The sequence below is a fragment of the Amia ocellicauda genome, chromosome 4 (genome assembly GCF_036373705.1).
Source record: "Amia ocellicauda isolate fAmiCal2 chromosome 4, fAmiCal2.hap1, whole genome shotgun sequence".
In the NCBI taxonomy this organism is placed as follows: domain Eukaryota; kingdom Metazoa; phylum Chordata; class Actinopteri; order Amiiformes; family Amiidae; genus Amia; species Amia ocellicauda.
The window spans coordinates 45,146,947-45,167,735 of record NC_089853.1 but is presented as its reverse complement, the minus strand read 5'-3'; the positions used below and the strand labels follow the sequence as shown (position 1 = coordinate 45,167,735).

General features: G+C 36.9%; 1 protein-coding gene across 1 annotated transcript in view; it reads right to left on the bottom strand.

Moving 5' to 3' along the window:
- The window catches only part of cdh4 (cadherin 4, type 1, R-cadherin (retinal)), a 332,183-nt gene extending 311,705 nt beyond the window's left edge, over nt 1-20,478 (bottom strand). The window contains exons 1-2 of the mRNA XM_066702504.1: nt 19,869-20,478; nt 17,589-17,700 (exon numbers count right to left, since the gene is read on the bottom strand). Of these exons, the coding sequence (XP_066558601.1) occupies nt 17,589-17,700; nt 19,869-19,925 (169 nt within the window). The 5' untranslated portion in view covers nt 19,926-20,478. The remainder of the gene's footprint in view (nt 1-17,588; nt 17,701-19,868) is intronic.
- Nucleotides 20,479-20,789: the final 311 nt, after the last annotated feature.

Here is a 20,789-nt window from a genome sequence, read left to right as displayed (position 1 = left end):
TGCATTTATTTTTGTAACTTTTCATCACTGTGTAAATGCAACTCTTCTTTTTAAAAACACTGCTCTGACATACAAATCCGCGTCTGCTTCATATTACCAGAAGGTTGGATTACACAATAAAGGGACTTTTTCCTTTTGCTTTAATTGTCTCTGCAGGGTAGATGTTTTTCACCCTATTGATCAAATAATCTGGATTTCCACAAAATGCCCTTTTTCTTTATACAGACCATGCATTAAGACTTGTCTACAATTCACAAGAAAACCAATTTGTTTGATGACATCATGCAAAACTAAATGAAAAATGAAAGTCATACGTTTCACACTCCAGAACAGCCACACATCATTGAGATTAGTAATTTATGATTATGCATATTCTATTTGTTTTCATGAGTTTTGTAATTAATATCTGTGAATCCATCTTTTTATAAATGTTTCTTCTGATCATTAAAGGATAAAAGCTGTCATTCCATATGCAGCAGATTTAGCAATGCGAGAAAAAAAAAAGGCGAGAATCCGAAGATTGTTTCTTTCCCAACATAGCTGTCAACACATACTATGGCTATGTATTATATTCTATCTATTTTTCTTTTTCAATAAAATGTTCCATGAATCATATGAGAAGAATTAAACAATGTGATAATGAGATGCCAACACACTTCTCACCACTCAGGAAATGGAACAAAGCAGTGGACATTCAAATGAAAATCTACTAAAATATTAAAACCTATAAAAGGAAAAACTAAAACTCAGAAATATCTTTTAATGATATGGGTAATTAGTAGTAGTAGTAGTAGTAGTAGTAGTAGTAGATGTTTCAAAGTCTATACTTAATTATGTAATGTATCCGTTACCATAATTAGTTTTCGGTTTCAATTTCCATTCATCACTATGTTTATTAAGTATAATCATAATAACAGATTATGGCTATTAACCTTCACTAAACTGTGACTTTTAAAGAAATATCTGTTTGGTTTTCAGCCTTTAACTGGACCACCTGGCCTCGGCAAAGTCTGATGCATATGTACATCAGAGATAAAGCTATAAAAGCAGGCTTCTAGTCTGGCAGGAACCTCTGAAATCTAGGAGCACAGCTATGAGACACTCGTGTTTAATGGCTGTCAGTGTTGGATTCATGTATAGGTAACTGACCAACAAAATAAACATGCATAAAGGCAGAAACTGTGCGGAGGGGTTATAAATATGCAATGCTCTGGGTGATACGGTAAAGTGGCCTATACATATAAACTAGAGAATCTTCAATTTGAAAAATATGCAAATTTCATACATGATATACAATAAACCTTTCTGGGATTGTCTCTGACAATAAGGTCACAAAGGATAACGTCGCAAATTCAAGGATATTTTTGTTGTTCTAGTTGAAAAGAGAGAATGGGGGGGCTGGATTTGAACCTGTCACGTTGAAATGATTCACAATTGCAGCCTGGTCAATAAAAAGTGCAGCTCCTCATTTTTGAAAATGGCTAAATTTATGGCAGCCTATTGTTCCATAAATAAAATCGCAATTCAGACATTTTTCAAGCAGTTAAGTTTGAACAGTGGCTCTCAACCTTGCTGGTTTGGGTTCTAACTGAGCTCTCAGTTAATTATTTGAACCCTTAATTTAACTAATAATTTGATTACATTTCAATTTTTAAATGGTTAAACTGATAAAAACTTGATTCTTATACAGCTGTATACATAACTTAAAACCCTTACTGTTTAAAATAATGAAAAGACTGATGTAAGAAATTATTAGTTAAATTAAGGGTTTGATTAAGTAATCGAGAGCTTGGTTGGAAGAATAACCAGCAGACTAAGGGGTTTCCAGGACCAGGCTTGAGAACCAGTGAGTTAGGTTGCTCCCTCCTCGCTCAGGACACAATCCAGGTCTCAGGGTACCATTTTACACCCCCTGACAGAAACAGGATTCCTCACAATGCAATACAAGTTGGAGTTAGAAACCGAAAAGCTAATCGGCTACACCATCCCCATTTCAAATCACAGTGGAAGCCAAATGCACCTTAAATTAGAATATTAATTATGAGTTTAGTTTGGAATTGAACATTTTAAAACCCCCTACTATGAGTGTAAATTGGATGTTAGCATTTTTTAACCCATAAAGTGCTCGAGTATGGCTCAGATGAAAGATGTACTTCCCCCCTGCTGTGTAAATTAGGCATTTGATTCTAAATGAAGCACACTCGCTTGCATCCTGTACGATACTGCAGTCGAAGATTCCCCATTTTGGCTGGTTGCCTGAATTAATTTCCTGTTGTATAGAATATGTCACTTTACAGAACCTGATCTGGACATAGCATCCTCTTTCCCATCCGCTAAAGCATTCTCTGAAAGAGTGGGAAAACGCCAAATCAGAAGGTCTGATTGGATCACTTCCTTTCAGATTTCTGCTTAGACAGTAAAGTTTTTTAAAAGTAAACAAACCATCTCGGTGCTTTGAATGAAAACAGCACACCTACCATCGCAGGCAGGAATAGCTACATATAGCCTACAGCTCATTCCCCCACAGTCAAACCACCAAAAACACACCAAAGATAAAGCCACTATCACAACTTGTTCGAGTCTAGCCTACACACAAAAGACACTTTCCGCTGAGCTTGCCCCAGTTTACATGTCTGGCTTTTGTAAGAAGGTGCATTGCATACAGCATTGATCCAAAAATGAAAACAAAAATGCCAAGGAAAAAGGATAAAGTTTGCATTTCCATTTGCCCCCAATCATTTAGAGGAGAGAAATAAGTGGTCAATTTCCCTGTAACTTTACGTTCCTCCAGTTATGTAAATATCATTTATAATGTAGCACAGTCAGAGCCTTTATAAATGATACATTTAGCAGTGCCGGCCTATCCCTGCCTGTGTCACTTTTCATTTTGAATGTGTTCAGCAGCAAGGCAAATATTGCCCAGGTAAGAGTACCTAGTGTCTTTAATTAAATGAACTTGTTCTGCTTAATCAATATGGAAAGTACACATAAACTGCAGGTCTGTGATAGACAATAAATCTCTACAGGGGGACGTAATACAGGTGACCTCGACACTTCCGAAAGGAAATCCTGTTTTCCAAATGGCATCAAGTTGACAAACTAAAGGAGATAAATGCCTGATAATCCCTCTGATCAGAACTTATTTGAGACGCCAGCAGCGGCACTATTTGAGTGGTACTGCGGTGTCCCCCTCTTCACCGTGGTCTGTCCTTTTGTTTTCTAATGAGCCGTAAGATTGACATTTGGATTACACTATTGCTTTGTAATCCTTTAATTTCTTCTTCAGAGATAATTACGCTGAAGTAAGGAGACTGCCTTCAGTGCCTTCTTTCAAAACATAGCTTGGCTCGTACGCATATGTGAGAGAGAGAACATGAATTGATATTGTGTATACATGTACGTGTTACATGTAGGCAGGATGCATTACTGCCTTCAAGCTGAGAAAACAGACTATGAAAACATGTATAATCTGTCTCCTCCGCACACTCACTGACTCCAATGTATATGTTCTTCACTGTTTTTGTTTGTTTTTTTCTAAAATTTTTCTGGCTCTTTCCTGCCAGTGAAGTCACACTACGAGATCTTCCCCCAGACCTTACAACATCACAGCGGGAGATACAATTCCTTTCATTCCTTCATGATGTTATAGGAGAAAAAATGAGTTTTTGAATGTTCTGCATTAAAAAGCCTCTGACAACATTTACCAACTGTCCCACATTTAGAAACATGGTTGACCTGATGTAAGAAGGTCAGGCTCCCTGTAGCATAGCAATGCAAATCCACTTTTTTCCCCCAGTTTAATTTAATCCAGAGAAAGGAATAATTTCCCTTGGACAATCCAAAAAGGTTACTAGGTCACTGGAGATAAATATTTCTAAGATGATTTGGTTTGTTAGAAATAGGTTAAGTACAAAATGGTGACTGTTACAACTACTAATCATTATAATAGCTTTATACAGTTTATTACAGAGATCACCGCTATGTAGTTAAGATTAGGTTCTGTTTTTGTGATTCACATTTCCAGCTTCTGTGCAGCTGTAAGCTATTGTTTGGTTTCCTCCCAAAAGACAAGTAGCACTTTTTTAGGGGCATTTCTGGTAATAACCAGATTGGCCTTTTATGTTTATGATAGTTATTAAGAGGCGATTTACAGTCGTTTCAAGGATATCCGTTAATGCTATTCATCGCAAGACAGGAAAACTAATTTCACACCCATGTTATACACAACTTGAAAAGAAAGAGGAAAAAAACTATTGAAATTAAAAGCTTATGAAAGTAGTACTTGCATTCTGACACCGGGCACCAGCACAGCTTGAATTTGGGAACATTTCAACATATTAATATTGTTATGGAACATACATTTCTCACTGATATTTGCCACAGATATTAGTTTTATGTATACCCTCTGTGATGGTACATATCCCACACCTCGTGGCAGGCAAAAGCCGTCTAGATACGTGGGTGGAAATTCTGCATCCTTTGACCCAGTTCAGACACAAAATCTGGGGGGATAATGAAAGTGCCCCAGGTCTGCAAAGCACCTACTATGGAATTTCCAGAAACATTTTTCTTTTCCCTCTCTCTCTCTCTCTCTTTTTTTTTTTAATTATAAACAATGCTCGGAGCATATTAATTTATTTGGGTTAATCAAGCAGTGATGTTCTCCAGTCTTCTAGAATGGCCTGAAGGAAGGTTTCCCACCACTTTTATTATATTGTATTTTTATTCCAGTGCCGCGCTCATTCAACTTGTAATTAATTATACAGAGAAATAAGGTAGGAATGAAGACCCTTACACATCATGTGGAATCAGCAGATTAAATATGAGCAATGGTGTTTATGGACTGGCCTGGAAGTGTTCAATCTGTTGTTTGTTAATGACCAGTGAGGATTTCTAGGAGGTAGGGAATGACAAATACACAAGTGGAGCTGGCCACAGAAAGCAGTCTGTCATCACAACAGCTCCAGTTTAACACGCCAGTAAATGCAATTGTTTTGTTTCTCAGTATGAATCCCTGCAGTGCTGCATGACAATCACATTCAATATACAAACTGCATTCGATTCAGTTGATGCCTGGATGTGAGTATATTTTGTCTAATTTGGAATACAAAGTAGTAATTCTAAAGGAGGGCCCTCAATTGTTTAATATCACCCTGCTGGAATTGTTTTGGTGTCAATTTCAGCAGATACAGATGTATGTAAATTAAACTTAGTGATGTCTTTTCATCGGTGGAATTCTCCTAGCTTTCTTTATATTATCTTTGAAGATCTCCAGCATTATTAAACTCTTCAGGAATCACAATCTACACAACGTTGCCCCACACAACAAAATCAATTTTGAGTCTTGAAGAAAGCCTATGCAAATACCAGTATTAAGGTCACAGAGGACCAGAAGCACAGCACAGAGGAAAATACAGTATTTAGAGTAAAAGAGAGTTAAAGTTAATCTTTAAAAAGAAAATGAAAAAAAAAATGTATGAGTAAATAATACACAAATGACAATAAAATACTACTACTAAAAAACTACTACTGTATCAGAATATCACTTACTTACTTTCTTGGGAGAGAAAAATAAACAGAAAAGAAAGAGCCAAAGCTAACAGACATCTATGCTGTTTAATAATGGTTTACACACATACAAAGCAGTGTGTGTATGTTGTATATATAACACACCTGCAGCTTCAAATGCAAGAAAGAAAATAGGACTCAAAATTTGAGTCAAATCTTGTGTTGAATAAAAAGATTGAAGTAGATCAAAAGATAGATGAAGTCAACAGTTATGTCAACAAATTAGTGCAGGTGAAGATCTCATGAAATAAATCAACAGAAGAGTGAAAATGGGATGGAGTACATTTGGAAGAAACTGTATATTGTTGAAGGGAAATCTACACATTTGCCTGAAGAGCAAAGTACTTGATGAATGCATAGTATCAGTGATCGCGTATGGCTACAAAACCTGGTCACTAAATGCAAACATGATACAGAAACGTTGGACAACACAAAGGAACACTGAAAGATGTATGCTCGGAATAAGAAGCAATGTCAGAAAAACAAATAAATGGATGAAATATGTTACCATTAACATTGTGAAAATGTTAAAATGGCAATGGGCTGGACACTTGACAAGAAGAACAAATCAAAGATGTACAAAGGAAGGTATAGAATGGATAACGAGATGAAAAAAGTCCTAGAAGATGAGCACGTAGAAGATGGAAACATTTAATAAGAAGCTTTGCTGGTGTTTCATGGAAAAGAGACGGTGTCCATTGAGACAAGTGGAAGTATCTTGGGGAGGCTTTCATCCAGCTATGGATCAATGTAGGCTGATGGTGATAATATAGCAAATACAAATATCATATAATATAATGTTTATATATGAGAGAGATGTATTTGTACACATTACATCTTTACTCATAATGCATATATCTACACAGCACAATGTTTTGTTGGTCACCTTAGTTATCAATTAAAAGCAGCAGTGTGATCTCACACTAGTCAGGAATTTAATGGCTAAAACATCTGTGTGTTCTGGACAGAGTCTTTAATTAGGTTAGGAATTTTGTCTTGAGAGGATTTTTTGTTTTATCTTTTAACAAGGATGAAGGTCTCCCAGCAAAGGGAATAGCATATGAAGAAGTAATTCTTTTAGATTTGTCCTGGCAGGGTCCTCAAAGAGATCACAAGCTCTTGGTAGATGATTAAAAATATATCCAATTGAAAACATCTCTTTAATTAGCAATAATGATCCATTCCTTAAAGGGTATGTACAAATTGGCAGGTTGAAAAGAACACAATATGTGGGAAAGGTGAAATTGTTCATTACCTTCATTAACAGTCCAAAGACACTGCATGCACAAACAAACTCAAAATAGGTCAATCTATTTTCTTTTTTTAAAAGTCTAAGTAAATTAATAGATTAAAAAATCCCACTAGTACAGTATTTACATTGAAATGTAATATCACCACTGCATTGGTTACTGGATCAGAATATTTAATATTTAACCTAATATGGAGTAATATTTGAGCCATGATGCAATTAATAAGAAATATGAGTATTAATATTATTATTAATAATAGCTGCTGAATAATGTATAGGTATCAGATGTGCATTGCTGTTTTGGTTTTGGTGTTTGGAAGCAAAATATTTTTAATCTCACAGTTGAATCACTTGGGTTGCCTGCTTAAGAATGATTAACTTTCAAGCTAAATCAATTGCATAGTAATTAAAATATCACACATGGGCAAAAATGTGGATTTAATGTAACAAAAAGAAAGGCAGATGGTCAAATGCCAGCCAAGCTATAGGTGGGTGGGAAATAGTTATGTTTTATTCATTTCCAGGGTTATCATCTACCATATAATGCAGTACCATTCAATACCATGCAAAATAATCAGTATTAAAGAATAGTCAGTAGGTGTTGACCTAAGCATAAGGAGCTTCAACATAAATAGCAAGGTTTTTGGTTTCACTGTCATTTGTTTATTTAACTAATTCTTTCACATCCAAAAGTGAATTTAGAGAACAGCAGGTCAGAAGTGCTAGACACTGGTATAAATTAGGGTGTGGAACGTTATGCATAAATTTACATTTTGTGGTATCTTGGGTGTGAAACCCATGGATGTAAATGTGAGAGGTGTCACATGGCAGTGCGGCACCGTACAAAGTCTTTGACAGATCCCATTGCCACGTTTGAAAGGAGTCATGTGATCATAACAGAAAAGTAATGAATCAGACAAGTCAGATTTTCTTCCTAAAAATGTTCTCGTTTTTTTAAAAGCATTACCGATTTACCTCATTCTACTACTTTTCTTAAATATGTGATAGTTTCAATGTTACAATGGACATTTGAATGTATATTTAAAATAACCCCCCCTTTTCCACTGTTATATATCTCTGTCAAAAGACAAAGACAGAAACTTCAATGCCATTCACAGAAAAAAAAAATAAATAAATAAATAAATACAAATCATTCATTAACATACTATAAACCCAAAATGAGATTAGATTTCATTTTGTTTTTTTTTAATCTAATGTTAGCAAACATTTGTCATGAGATCTCGTTGCTCGCTTTTTCTGCTACACACATCACCGTCACCAATGTCAAGATTTCATGATAAGTGCATGACAACATCGTATTTTAACGCTGCACATAAACATGGCCTCCCAAGGGAATTACTGAGCTGGTTTTATATGATAATCTCCTGGCAACACTAAGGACTGTTTCCTTATGAAACTGGTCCAAAGTCACATCTAGATCTTTGCTGCTGTAGACAAGAATAACCATTTTCACAGAATTCAGCAATTAAATAATGATAATTTCTCTTTCCAGCCATATGCAACCATATATCAAATACTGCAAGACCACATTTATTCTCCACATAAGCAAATAAACACATAAATAAGATGATATAATGGAAGGAGTTCACATGCATAAATAAACCTCAACATCTGAATAGGATCATTTCTGGTACAGTTAAGGGTTTTTAACTAAGTAATGCGGTAGCAGTGCATGTCTTGTATATTGCCCACTCAAAGGTACACGTCTATGAGCAGTATATACGTGATCCCCCTAAAATGACAAGCAGGTAAAGAATCCCTGCAAACAAACGGCTGTTTTGAACTATTCTTCAAGAGTGTGTTTAAAAGTCTCGTAAGTCTGAGTCAATTTTATTCATTCGCGTTAACGCTCCATTTCCCTTGGAACAAATGGAAAAAGTTCAGGAGAAGCAGCAGCAGCTTTCTTTGGAGAGGAAAACACTGTGAAGAAGCTCTGTCCTAACAGCTCAGAGGTGTGATAAAATAATATCTCCCTCTCTCTCCCTCTCTTCTAAAAAAGAATTGCAAAGCAGAGCTAAGAAGAAAGGATTTAGTGTGTGAGGCAGTCGGCCCATCTGAAAGGCTTCAATATATACTGCATTTTTCTGCAGCTAATGATCCACACGATCCAGTACAGCTTCCAAACTTTCAGGTCTGATAATGACACCATAATCTCCCTTTGAAGGTTAAATTTCAGTGCACCTTCAGGGATTAGTGCACTTTAAACTTCTGTGTAGCAGGAGACGTTTTGCTTTACCCAGTATTAAATCAGCAGATCACAAACCTACAGTGACCATCTGGTGTTGAAAGTGATACTGAGATAATTAATATAGATGTACTGTAAAAAGAAAAATCAGGAAACAAACATCATCCTTACGTGCTAAAGCACTTTCCTGGAAAAACACTGCAGCAACACTATTTACGGTTACAAAGTAACATCCTTCATAAAGCAGAGAGAAGCAAACATCCAAAGAATGATATCAACCTTACAAGGACTTTGTCCAATCCTGAACAAAACGCACAGTGCCTGGCTGCCTGATTCACCAATGGTATGCCATCTAAAACTTTACATAACTGCATTAGTCGGTAGATACAGAGGAGAACATTTAAAATAAAGAAATATTATAATCCCACAGATGTATGTAAATACCATCAGATAGGGAGATTGTTTCATTTGAAATTCAGCACAGTTTGGTGGATAAGACTTAGCTTCCAACAGTGCTTAGCCTGACAAAAAAAGGGGGAAAAGATAGAAGTCACATTTACTTTTAAATAGAAGTGGGAAGTGGAAAAAAAAATGTAATTTTCTCTCGGAGTACTGTATCAGCAGTCTGTGCTGTTTCTTGCTTTTGAAAGGAAATGTTCAAGAAATAACTTGTAGAAGGAAAGGGTCAGAAAAAAAGATGAGAAACTGGGAAGAAAAAAAAAAAAAAAAAAAAACTTCAGCTTATCAAAATCCTGCTACAATAATCCCTTTCCTGGGTTTGGAAATGAAATAACAGCTTGGAGAGGGCCAAGCGCCTTATGAACAACCATTCCAATGGAGAATAAAGGCATGACTTAGGAGGTCAGCATTCAGACACAATTTGCCATTTCCAGAGCCTTTCCAGGATTTTACCAGCTTTTTACCCGTCTGGGTGGAAAAGCTATAATCTAGATGTTGAAATGGCAAGCTACATACAAGTGCACATTAAACAAATGGAAGGACACGGCTTCTTTTGAAGTTTCTTTCTGTCTGACTCAGACCGTTAGCCGGCACCGAGGGTAACTAAATATTCCCAGGAGCAAATCCTTTTCACAAAAGTCAAAATGTATATTCCCCTTAAATTAATTCCTCAGGGACACTAGAAGAGTCAGAGTTTGCCCACACACAGTGACATGGAAATGAACCGAACAGATGCTTAGGATGGAAAGACCACAAACATTGCGGGGGTAACTCAATCGGCAGGAAATTGTCTCCACCGTGGTGTCTGTGGATGTCTAATAATTTACTAAGAATAATGGGTTCCACCTGTTCCTCCTTTCCAAATGCCTTCTGAGTGGCCTCATAATTTAACTATGATCCTTAAACCTGCACCTGTGGAATCCGCTTCTTTTCACAAGTCTTCCTTTCCGTCTGGTACAAATCCTTTGGGAGCATGAATGTTTCTGGTGGGCCCATAATGGGAGTATTACACCACTATCCACGCTGTATCCATAGGTAAAAGCCTGACTCTGCAGTATGTCCGATATCTCATGTTTTAATAATAACAACTTGTTGGAAACACTAAAAAAAAAAAGCCGTTTCCCCCAATGTAACCACATGCCGTCAGAAATAAATATTTATCAGTGTTAAAATATTACAGAACACTACGTGCTCAGAAAGAATACATTACAGTAAAGCCGCTCTCTCTTTTATGACACATGAATCCTTGCCAAATGTTTCCTAACCAAATTGGAATTATTTATCAGACAGTACATATTCATGGTCCTGTATCAGCTGAGTACAGGAACTGATAACTGATTGGTGAGAATATCTTCTTTTGGGGGGAAAAAAAGGCATTTTGCAGATGCTGAAGAAAATATTATCACTAACAAACTGTGTATGCAGGGACTACGTGCCTCTCCTCGTGTACAATTGTGTAAAGGTTAGGCATTAAAATAAAAAAAGGAAGTGAGGATCATTTTTGATGCAGGAAGGAGCATTCAATTGAAAAGCAGGTTCTAGTTTTCCTTCAGTCAAATACCTGATATAAAAAAAGTGACTAGAAAAGCAATTTCATACTAGACAAGTAAATACAAACATCAAAGCAAAAATTATCCTGTTAGAAATATTAATATTGAAATTCCTACATTGCACAAGACAAGTGCGGTAAGTTTTTTGTAAACTGAATGTATCATTCCAAAGCATATAAACAGTTATTGGCATAAAAAAGAAAGGATAAAAAAAACTCACAAGCTAAAAAGGATTCCTAAACCGAATTCTCTGCATTGGAGGATCCAGGTTGTTGCAATGCTTTCTGCAGAGCATGTAGCACAGCTTGTCAACTGTTCAGGCTTGAGAAAGGACTTTAGGCTATTGACTGGATTCCTCTAAACTGCAGCAGTGGATAAAAGGAAACTTGTCACAAACATTTTTTTAAATACGTACTGACAGGGAATTTAACAACCATTATCCTGGAGAAACTGCATTTCAAATCAATTTCCTTTTTACTCAATGCAAACCAATTCCCCAGTATTTTCCTAGGTGCCCGCTGAAGCTTACAGTTCACGCTGAAGGTCTGCACTGCAATGCGCAGCCACTGTAATACTACCTTCTGCAAGACAGTGCTTTGATTAAAAGGTCAAAGGTATTTAAGGTACATTTAATATTCTTCCCCACAACACGGTAGTAATTTCAACACCCTAAACCACCGTACCCAAAGAATCCCCCTCATATTGTTTCAGAAGGCCGCACTATTGATTTTTCTTCCCTCTAATGCTTTTTTACATGTTATAAAATCACTAGCATGAAATTAACAAGCATTTACTCGGAATTCGATAGCAATGAATGATAGATACATGTTCCGCGGCAACCCGGCCTATTAAAATGTTTATTTTCCCACAAGCATTTAATACGGGTTTACCATGTTGTTCGCTTTACAGAGCAATTTACGAAATACATAAAGATCCTGTTTTTACCATGGGATCTCGGGTAGCATGAGTGTGTGTTGTAATTTGTTTTTTCCCCCCAAAAGAAAAAAATGTATAGGGTCTGCAACCAGTCAAAGTAGAAGCTGGATTTCTGGAAAGTCTAACAGCCGGGTTCCCAAAGGGGGACCAAAGTTCCTAACCTGGAAATGTTAAAAGATGCCCCTAAATCAGGTCACGGATGGTTTGTTTTCCAGGGAATACAGGCGAGCCGGTCTGAGTACACTGCAGCGGAGCAGATGGAAACCTGCAATAGGAGCTACTGCTCACACCTTTGTCAGGCTACTGTAGGTTTGTATTTTGAAGTCATTCAATCACAAACTGCATCACCTCTTGAGGGAGAAAACATTACATATTAAAAGATACTGGCTTTCACATTCAGAAGCATGGAGCAAGCGCCCTGTTCATGCATTGAGATAATGCTATAACCAGGAAGAGAAATGGAGAAAAATTGGTCACACTGTACACATAATGCAGACCTCCTGTTGGCCTCAGCATTTTTTCCAGCAGGTGGCATCATCTATAGTCTCAGGCAACAGTGTATGGGTAATTAGATCCAATTTCCAAATGTTTGTCCTTATACAGTTAACTTCAAAGTCAAAGAATAGGTTTATCTGTAAGTTTGGTAATGACTCATCTTTCCCAGTTTACATTTGAAACAGAGATACAAAAAAAAAAAAAACACACAGGAGAATTTAACTTCACCAACAGCATTTCTGACTGATCATGGTTTTGTAACGCTTCCAATAACATTTTGGAATTTCTCTAAGCACACACAGATGTGTTTAGATAAGCTCTTAAGCCTAGCTTGGCTCCCTAAATGATCATACAACAGTAAATGTATGCTGATGTCCAAGATATAATGTGCACATATTTCTATTTATTTATTTATTTATTTATTTATTTATTTACAGGATTACATATCAGTATAATTTACTGTCTGTAGAAATGGTTTTGAAAAACATTTACTGAAAGTGTTGGATAATCTTCACATTGAAAACAATCATATCAATAAACAATAACCAAGTGAAACCTGGAAGCAAGATCTCATTTACAGGGTATGATTTCTGGGTGTATTCCTCTGTCTGTTCTCTACATCACAGCCCAGCTAGCATGTTCCTGATGTATAATATATCCTTAGTTACTAGACAAATGTATCGTTAGGTCTGTTTGGAAAACGGCATTCTATTTCAAGCAAAGGACTAATTTCAGGTAGTTTTGGGAGTGACATTCATTGAGAGATGCATTCATAAAATGTGCAAACTGTGTCCTGCTTTCAAGATGTTGGAGATTAATAGGCCTACATCTTTATTCATTTATTTATTTTCGCATCGTAATAAAAAGCACCGGCCTTTCACAAACCCACCCACGGTCCCTGACAAGCGATGCTCAATGGCAGTTCCTCCTAATGCAGTTCCCCCAATTCTGTCTGCATTGCTTAGCATTCTCACTTCAACTCAGGCAGCAGAGCTCTGTATATTTTAAAACCTCAACCCCAGTTCTGTCTGACCCATTATTTTCCCGGATGACGGTTCTAGGTTAAACAACGTTATTATGAAAGTCTTTCCGAGTGATTTTCTTTTTCCCCTCTGTTCTTTACAAACAATAAATCATGCCAGCTCTATAAATCACCACACGTGGACGTGGGCTTCGGCACATATCCATACAGTTGCCGATCGGGCTGATAACACTGGAACGCATTTGATTTAAAGGATGTGGACGAGCTTTTCCGAGAATCAAAAATCAAAGGATGAGTTAAGAACACTATACTTCAGGCAAGCTCAAATGTATTCATTTTCCTGGTGATTGTGGAGCATACAAACTACCCGACACTGTTTCAGCACTACACAATGAGGGGCAAAGAAATTATTTTGCTTCCATCTGAGCTGCGTTTCCCTCCCATGAAAAAATAGTGGAAAAGCCAGTGAAAACAAGCCTTCATTTTTATTACACATTTAATAATAATAAATAATCATCATAATAATGACATCCTCTCTGACAGCACATGTTGTTGCTAATCCCCCTACTGGGCAGATTACCGCACTGCCACATATGCTAATACCTATAATGCTCACCCCACTTCCTGACAATTCTGTCTCCTGACAGCTCCCCTTAATCCACGCAGCTGGCAGGCTGTCTCGGCCGCCTCCTGACACTACAGCGAGCTCCTGCCTTGCTCCTACAATCAACTATCCCTGTGGTGTGAGTGTGATATGAGCATCAGTCCACTCAGAGACTCTGCTCAGACTTCTACCTCGTTGCAGCCAAACACACTGACAAACCACTGTCCCTCCAAGAACATGGACATACATTTGTAATATATATATATATATATATATATATATATATATATATACACATACACACACACACACGTGTGTATATATGTATGTCCATCTTAATAAATTCTGCTCATAGCTTTATTTTCTTTTTTAAACCTAGTGCACCAGCCCCTTCTCAATACTGAAAGTGGGGTAGGAGCTGGACAGGAGTCAAGGTGCCTATATATACAGGGTTAATTGCTGTTAAGTGCAAGGAAGGTCATAAGAACATTCCCTATCATTTCCCCATTCATTCCTCTCACTGAAAATCTCCATCAGGCAAAGCAGACTGAGAAAAGATTTATGAATATAAAAAAAATCATTAGAATACGGCACAGTAAAATAATCTTTTGCCATTTCGCACTATTCCACAGCCTACTGATGGGAAGGTATGAAATTTGATTAGCATATTTTCAGAACATTCTATATGAACTACATATACAGTACCTTAAATCTCACCTTTGCTGAACTGCCTACAAGTTTTTTTGTGAGACACATCTGAACAGAAATGAGTTCCCCTATGCCAGTAGTGTGCCATTATAAAAAGAGAAGGCTCTCTCAATAATGATCTCAATACCAGACAACTTAAAACATAGCTATTGTCCATTCTATAGTGAACTGAAAGTAAAGCTTTGTTCACTTATTAGTAATTATGTGCAATGACTATGTACATTTGATTATTGTTTTTTTTTATCATTTTAAAGGTTAAAGGTCATTATTTATCTGATGAATGAGTTAAAAATAACGTATTACATTTATTTTACTATAAAGACTTGTCAAAAAATAACAAACAGCTTCAAAAGAATGTAAGATTCAGAATGTCTGAGTTAAATATAGATTTATATTCAAGATCTTTCAGCAAAGAGAATTAAAAACAAAAAGGTGCATTTAAATAGCTTTTGTATGGAAAGCATTGGTATATAAATAATTATATCATTTAGCACAACATGCTCTGTATTGACAATTTAAACTAATACAGAAGGGCAGCAGACAATGGTTGTGTTGCACTGAAAATATTCTGAGCCGACTACAGCAAACACTGAATAGCAGTGAGGGAAAAACATTACAGATCAATAGAGGATTCAAATTAGCTGGTATTGGCAGGCATGGTGCTAAATTAGTATTTGGATGTCGATTAGATTTCTTGCGCTATTGGCTCTTCTTCCAAAGTTAGTCCATAGAAAGTAGCAACTTATTTTACAGCTAACAGAGCAAGGTAAACAAAATTTACCAGCTATTTCTTTATTTATACTCTGGAAAAGCCATCTGCTTGCAATCAGAAAACTAAAAGGAGAGGAAAAAAGGATGGAAGTCAAATTTTCCATTTCATTTCATGCTTAGGTGTTAAAATCCAATGGATAAAGCCATTCTTTGATTAGCAAAAGGGTTAAAACCTAATTTGAAATATTATTAAAACTATTCTCACATTAAATGTATATCCTATAATGCCAATGAGAATGTATTGTCAATTAAGTTCATTTCATAAAAATGAATCTCTTTCAAGAAAGTACTTCAGAGAATGCAGTCATTAATGTTAGAAACCCAAATTCAGAATTGTCAGCCAACTGTAACTTTCTCACAAAATATAAAATGTATTTCACAGTGAAATACACTATTTTCCATGACTGACAAATTGCTGCCTCCCCCCTCCCCATCAGGCTTCATTTTCTCACAGAGAGGTACATTTTCTTGTCAAGAGGGATTTTTGCAGAACCTCATAAATTCCTTATTCTCAAATGACCAATTTTTTTTTTAAACTGTGTATATATATATATATATATATATATATATATATATATATATATATATATATACACAGTTTATATATATTTAAAAAAAACACTCATTTCACTGCTGATATTAAAAGTTTAGAAGTACAGAAAAAGTGCTACTGCAAAAGACAAAAAACAACAACAAAAAAAACAATATTACAAAAAATAAATAGTGGTAACTCAAAATCATGCGATTAAAGAAAACTGGAACAAGTGCCTTATGGTTCCTTCATTATTCTTTAGTCCATTTTAATAAATATATTATATTTTCCTGGCCTGCAAACTGCAAAGGAACAGGACCTTAATGAAAATAATGCTTAAACAGGTGCCTAATTACATCACAACAAGATAGTTACCCCACCTGCTAAAATGCAGAGAAAGGGATGAATACCATTGATTACACTATTGTGGCATGAACAAAAATAGCAAAACTGTGAAAAAAAAAAATATCTCCGCAGGGCACATCTCAGAGATACCCCAGGTCAAATATTCACTGACCACATGGAAACAGACCACATGGAGGAAGACTTTTTGGTGGGAAAAACATTTTCTCAACATTTGAGCCTAATGGAAAAATATTGCCGTCATTCTTAGTAACCAAAACTAGCTTCTCACGCTGAATAACCACCGAAGAAATATGCTGGAGCTAATGTTTTGGATTTTTTTTTTTGGTTTGCTTATATAAGACATTACCAGACACCAACTGAAGAAAAAAAAATGTTTTTCAGTGAAGACACACACAATATAGAGCAAATTGCTGTCATCTGTGAAACTTCAAATGTGACTATACATTTGGAACAAAAATATTAACGTTCATTACAGAAAGGGGAGGGAGAAAAAAAAAAAAAGAAACATTGACAGATGCACATATCTATATTCATGCTAGAGGCGATCTACCAGACCAGATGATACAAATAAGAACACATACCCAACAAAACATTTAGAAATTAAACTCTCATCTTAATGTCACTGACAAAAGAATGCCCACATCATCTTTGACATACAGCGCAGTAAAGCGCATCCAACACCAATTGCACATTAGCCATGAATTTTAAGCATATTCTTATTCAAGTATCCCTTTAGGGGGATTATTACGAAGCATTCATCATCCTACCAAAAATGATTCTACACATTTTAACATTGTCGCTTTGCCGGTAGCACAATGGATAACGCATCTGATGATCAGAAGATTGTGATTCTAAATCCATGCTAATTTTCCAGATCAAAACCTTATTCACAGCTTTGCCTTGAAATCACACCACTGGCTAAAAGTCTGTGCTTTTTTATTTTAATGTAATGCCACACTTACCATTCAGAACACTCTGACCTTCTGAGTTACCAACTGAAACCGAGAGGTGTTTTATTTAGATTTAGATTAACGGTATTTGTTTATTTAGTGTGAAGGGTCAGTTTGAGACACTAGATTCTAACAAATGTGGAAATATTGTATATTTTAGTCAAAGAAAAGCCACATAAAAAAAAACAAGACAAAACCATAGCCACACTTACCTTTAAGAATTCTTTGACCTTGTAGTATATCCCTTGAAACAAACACTGTATAAAAACTTTCTGAAAATCCAGGTCTGCAGGGTGGGTTAGTTGTAAGGTCTCCATAATTCCCCTAATAAAAGAAACAAATACAGGTTTAAAGCTCTCCCAAACATTAAAGCCTTACAAATATGTTATGTGGTCTTTACATATAAAGATTTAAAATGGTTGCTCGAGCTTATATTTGACTGTTCAATTTAATGGAATATGAGTCCCATATAATATATCGGTCAGGTCAGTATAAGTAAGAAAATGGTCTGTTAGCTGCAATATCATTCAGCAGAGATAGCATACCAAATGCTAGTGAATATGCATTCATCATTAGCCTGCCAGAAAATCCATAGACGATTTATATGTTTACTGGCACACTGAGGGTTCTTTAAGCGGGTTTCCAAACTGTCGCAAGTACAGCATTGTTTGATTGCCAGCTCCGATTTTAAATTGACCAGTATCACCAGTAGGTTACACCACATTCTTGGGTACTGTAGTGTATAACAATGACTGGGAAAGAGTCTACATATCTGGCATGCCACGTTGCAAGTGTTTAGACTGACGAGTACAACAGAACACAAAACAAAACTAATGACAAGATAATATGAAGTGTGGATCTTCCTATCTGTGCCATTTTAAAGTCTAGCAGCTGCTTTCAAATGTTTAATCTGCCCTGGTAAACAGATCACACTTGGCATGGCTTCCACACAATTCCTGCTAAGTGGGTTTTAGTTTAAACGAATCCTCAGCGATCTGTGAGTCCTCATGTGCTTCCTTCTGATACAAATTTGCAATTAATGACTAATCGGATCCATTTGTCAGAAATAATGCCCCTGAGCTGTCCACCATAGAGGAACATTGCCGAAGCAATGCTGAAGATAACACCAATTCACATCCTGCCCCTGTAAAATACTATTGCAGGCAGTTGGGTCTAGTTAAAATCAGGCAGGACAGGTCAGCCCTTATTCAAAGGTTAATTTTAAATAATTTAAATATCGTGCACAAAACTTGTTTAAACTCTATAAGTGTGTCTAATCTAGGAGATATATATATATATATATATATATATATATATATATATATATATATATATATATATATATATATATATATATAGACCAAGGTGAACAGACAAATACAGATGGAATAAAGAGTATTCAATCCAAATGCCACTAAGGTTTATTCTTGCAAAAGAATTGACATGTCCTTTGCAACTTCCAATCCATCTACTGCTCACAATTTACATGCATGAGCTTCAGGAATCTATTCTTCACTCACCTTTACCACAACTAAACTGTCTACTTCACACATAATCAAAACAGTGCTTGACATCAAATGATTGAGTTGCTATTGTTGCATGAAGTGTTAAGAGTTGTATAAATATGCCCAGACAATTCCTGTCATTACCGGGAGTTGACAAAGGTAAGTATGCCAACAGCATCATTTGCATCGTAAATAAACAAATCAATCAATAAGTGCGTTCAATATCTCAATTTGCATGATTTCTAAAAATATCAAGTTGGAAGAACAGTTAAGAGGGAACGATGTTATAAGCCAATAATGCGAGAAGGAAAGTTTGGTCCGTTATCCCAAAATGGGAGAAACCCAAACCCCACAGCGAACAAGTTTAGCCATTTGAAGGCAGTTTGTGTGAAGCCGGAATGTCACCCAGCTGCATGCGGTACCGGAGCACCATGACGACAATGCAAGTCTAAGCTTTTAAGAACAGTCTGTTCCACATCTCCGCAAACGCAAAACGACACCCACTGTCTACCAAAATCGCATATCTGATATTAAATTCACATTTCAAAAACAAAGAGAAAAGCAGTGTCCCCCCCCCCCCTTTATGCATAATGCGCACTGTCTGAAGTGCGCTGCTGCAAACCCACTACAGCAATCCATAGTAGGAAGTGTGAGAGAGAAAAAAACAGTGAATGAATTGCAGATTTAATGAATAATCCTCAAAATGATTCCCATGTTAAAGAATGCAAATAATATATAGTACATATAAATATTAGTATTGCAGTGTGTCCCGTTATACATCTGTAGCTTTCGTGGGGGAAATCACTGTGGCATGAAGCTTTTAAACAAAACCTACTTGTATGGAATAAAATACAGAGGGAAAAGAAAAACACTCCCCTCTTCACTGCAAGTTGCTGATCAACGGCATAATCTGGCACCTCCAGCCCCTCGCACAGTGCGGTGCAGGACTTCCACAGTGTTGAAAAAAGAAATCAATTCAAATCTCACCCAAGATGTGCCCAAGAGTAAGGCGCTCGTCAGTAATATAACGCAGCCAATTCGCATTGTTGCAAGCGGGCAGAAGCCGGGATTCGGTGTCTTTTCTCAAACGAGTGTGATGAGGCTTTATTCTTCTTTTATTTCCCCCGGTGTTTCTCCTCGGATGCCCCTACAGTGCTCCGTCCGCGGTACAAGGCTCTGCTCCGCTCCGCACCGTCCCGGATCCTCTGGCTCTGAACTGCAGGTGAACGGCGCTGTTCTGTTCAGCACCACAGCGCCAGCCGGCGTCACTGCAACCCCTCCTACCGCACACTGGGAGAATCCCACTTAAAGACACACAGGATAATGGGAGCTAAGCCTGTGCAAGCGGATTCCTTTAGTTACTGTGTTACCGCCTGATTATTAGGAGAGCAGCCCGCCTGTCTTCGCTTTTAGGTCCCCAAACGCCGAGCCGCTACACCCGCGGAGTGTGTGAGAAGTTCATTAAGTGTAGACAACACAGTGAAATCTGCATCTGTGCGGCCCCGAAGAGCAGTGCATGATTCATCCGACACATTCGCACTCAATAGCCTGAAGTTGCACAGTGCATTGCGATGTCTGTGGATATTTCGATATTTGCATTGCGCATTATCCAGCTGCAAGTCGGAATTATAAATACACTGTTGCATCGTTCGCTCTTAGAAGCAATGCGCATATATTTGGATTGCGTAAACTGTGTCGGGTGGCAAATTAATTAGCATAATGGGGGGAGAGAGAGGAGAGAGAAAGACTTACTGAAGAATCATTTTCCAGTTAACAGAGCAGTGGCCGAAAGTGCATTGGTTGTGTGTTAATACGATACAATTCATTTATTGAAACGCATACATTGCAAGAGTAACAACTCGAACTATAATGCGAACATTAAATGACTTACTCCTTACAGGCCGGTTC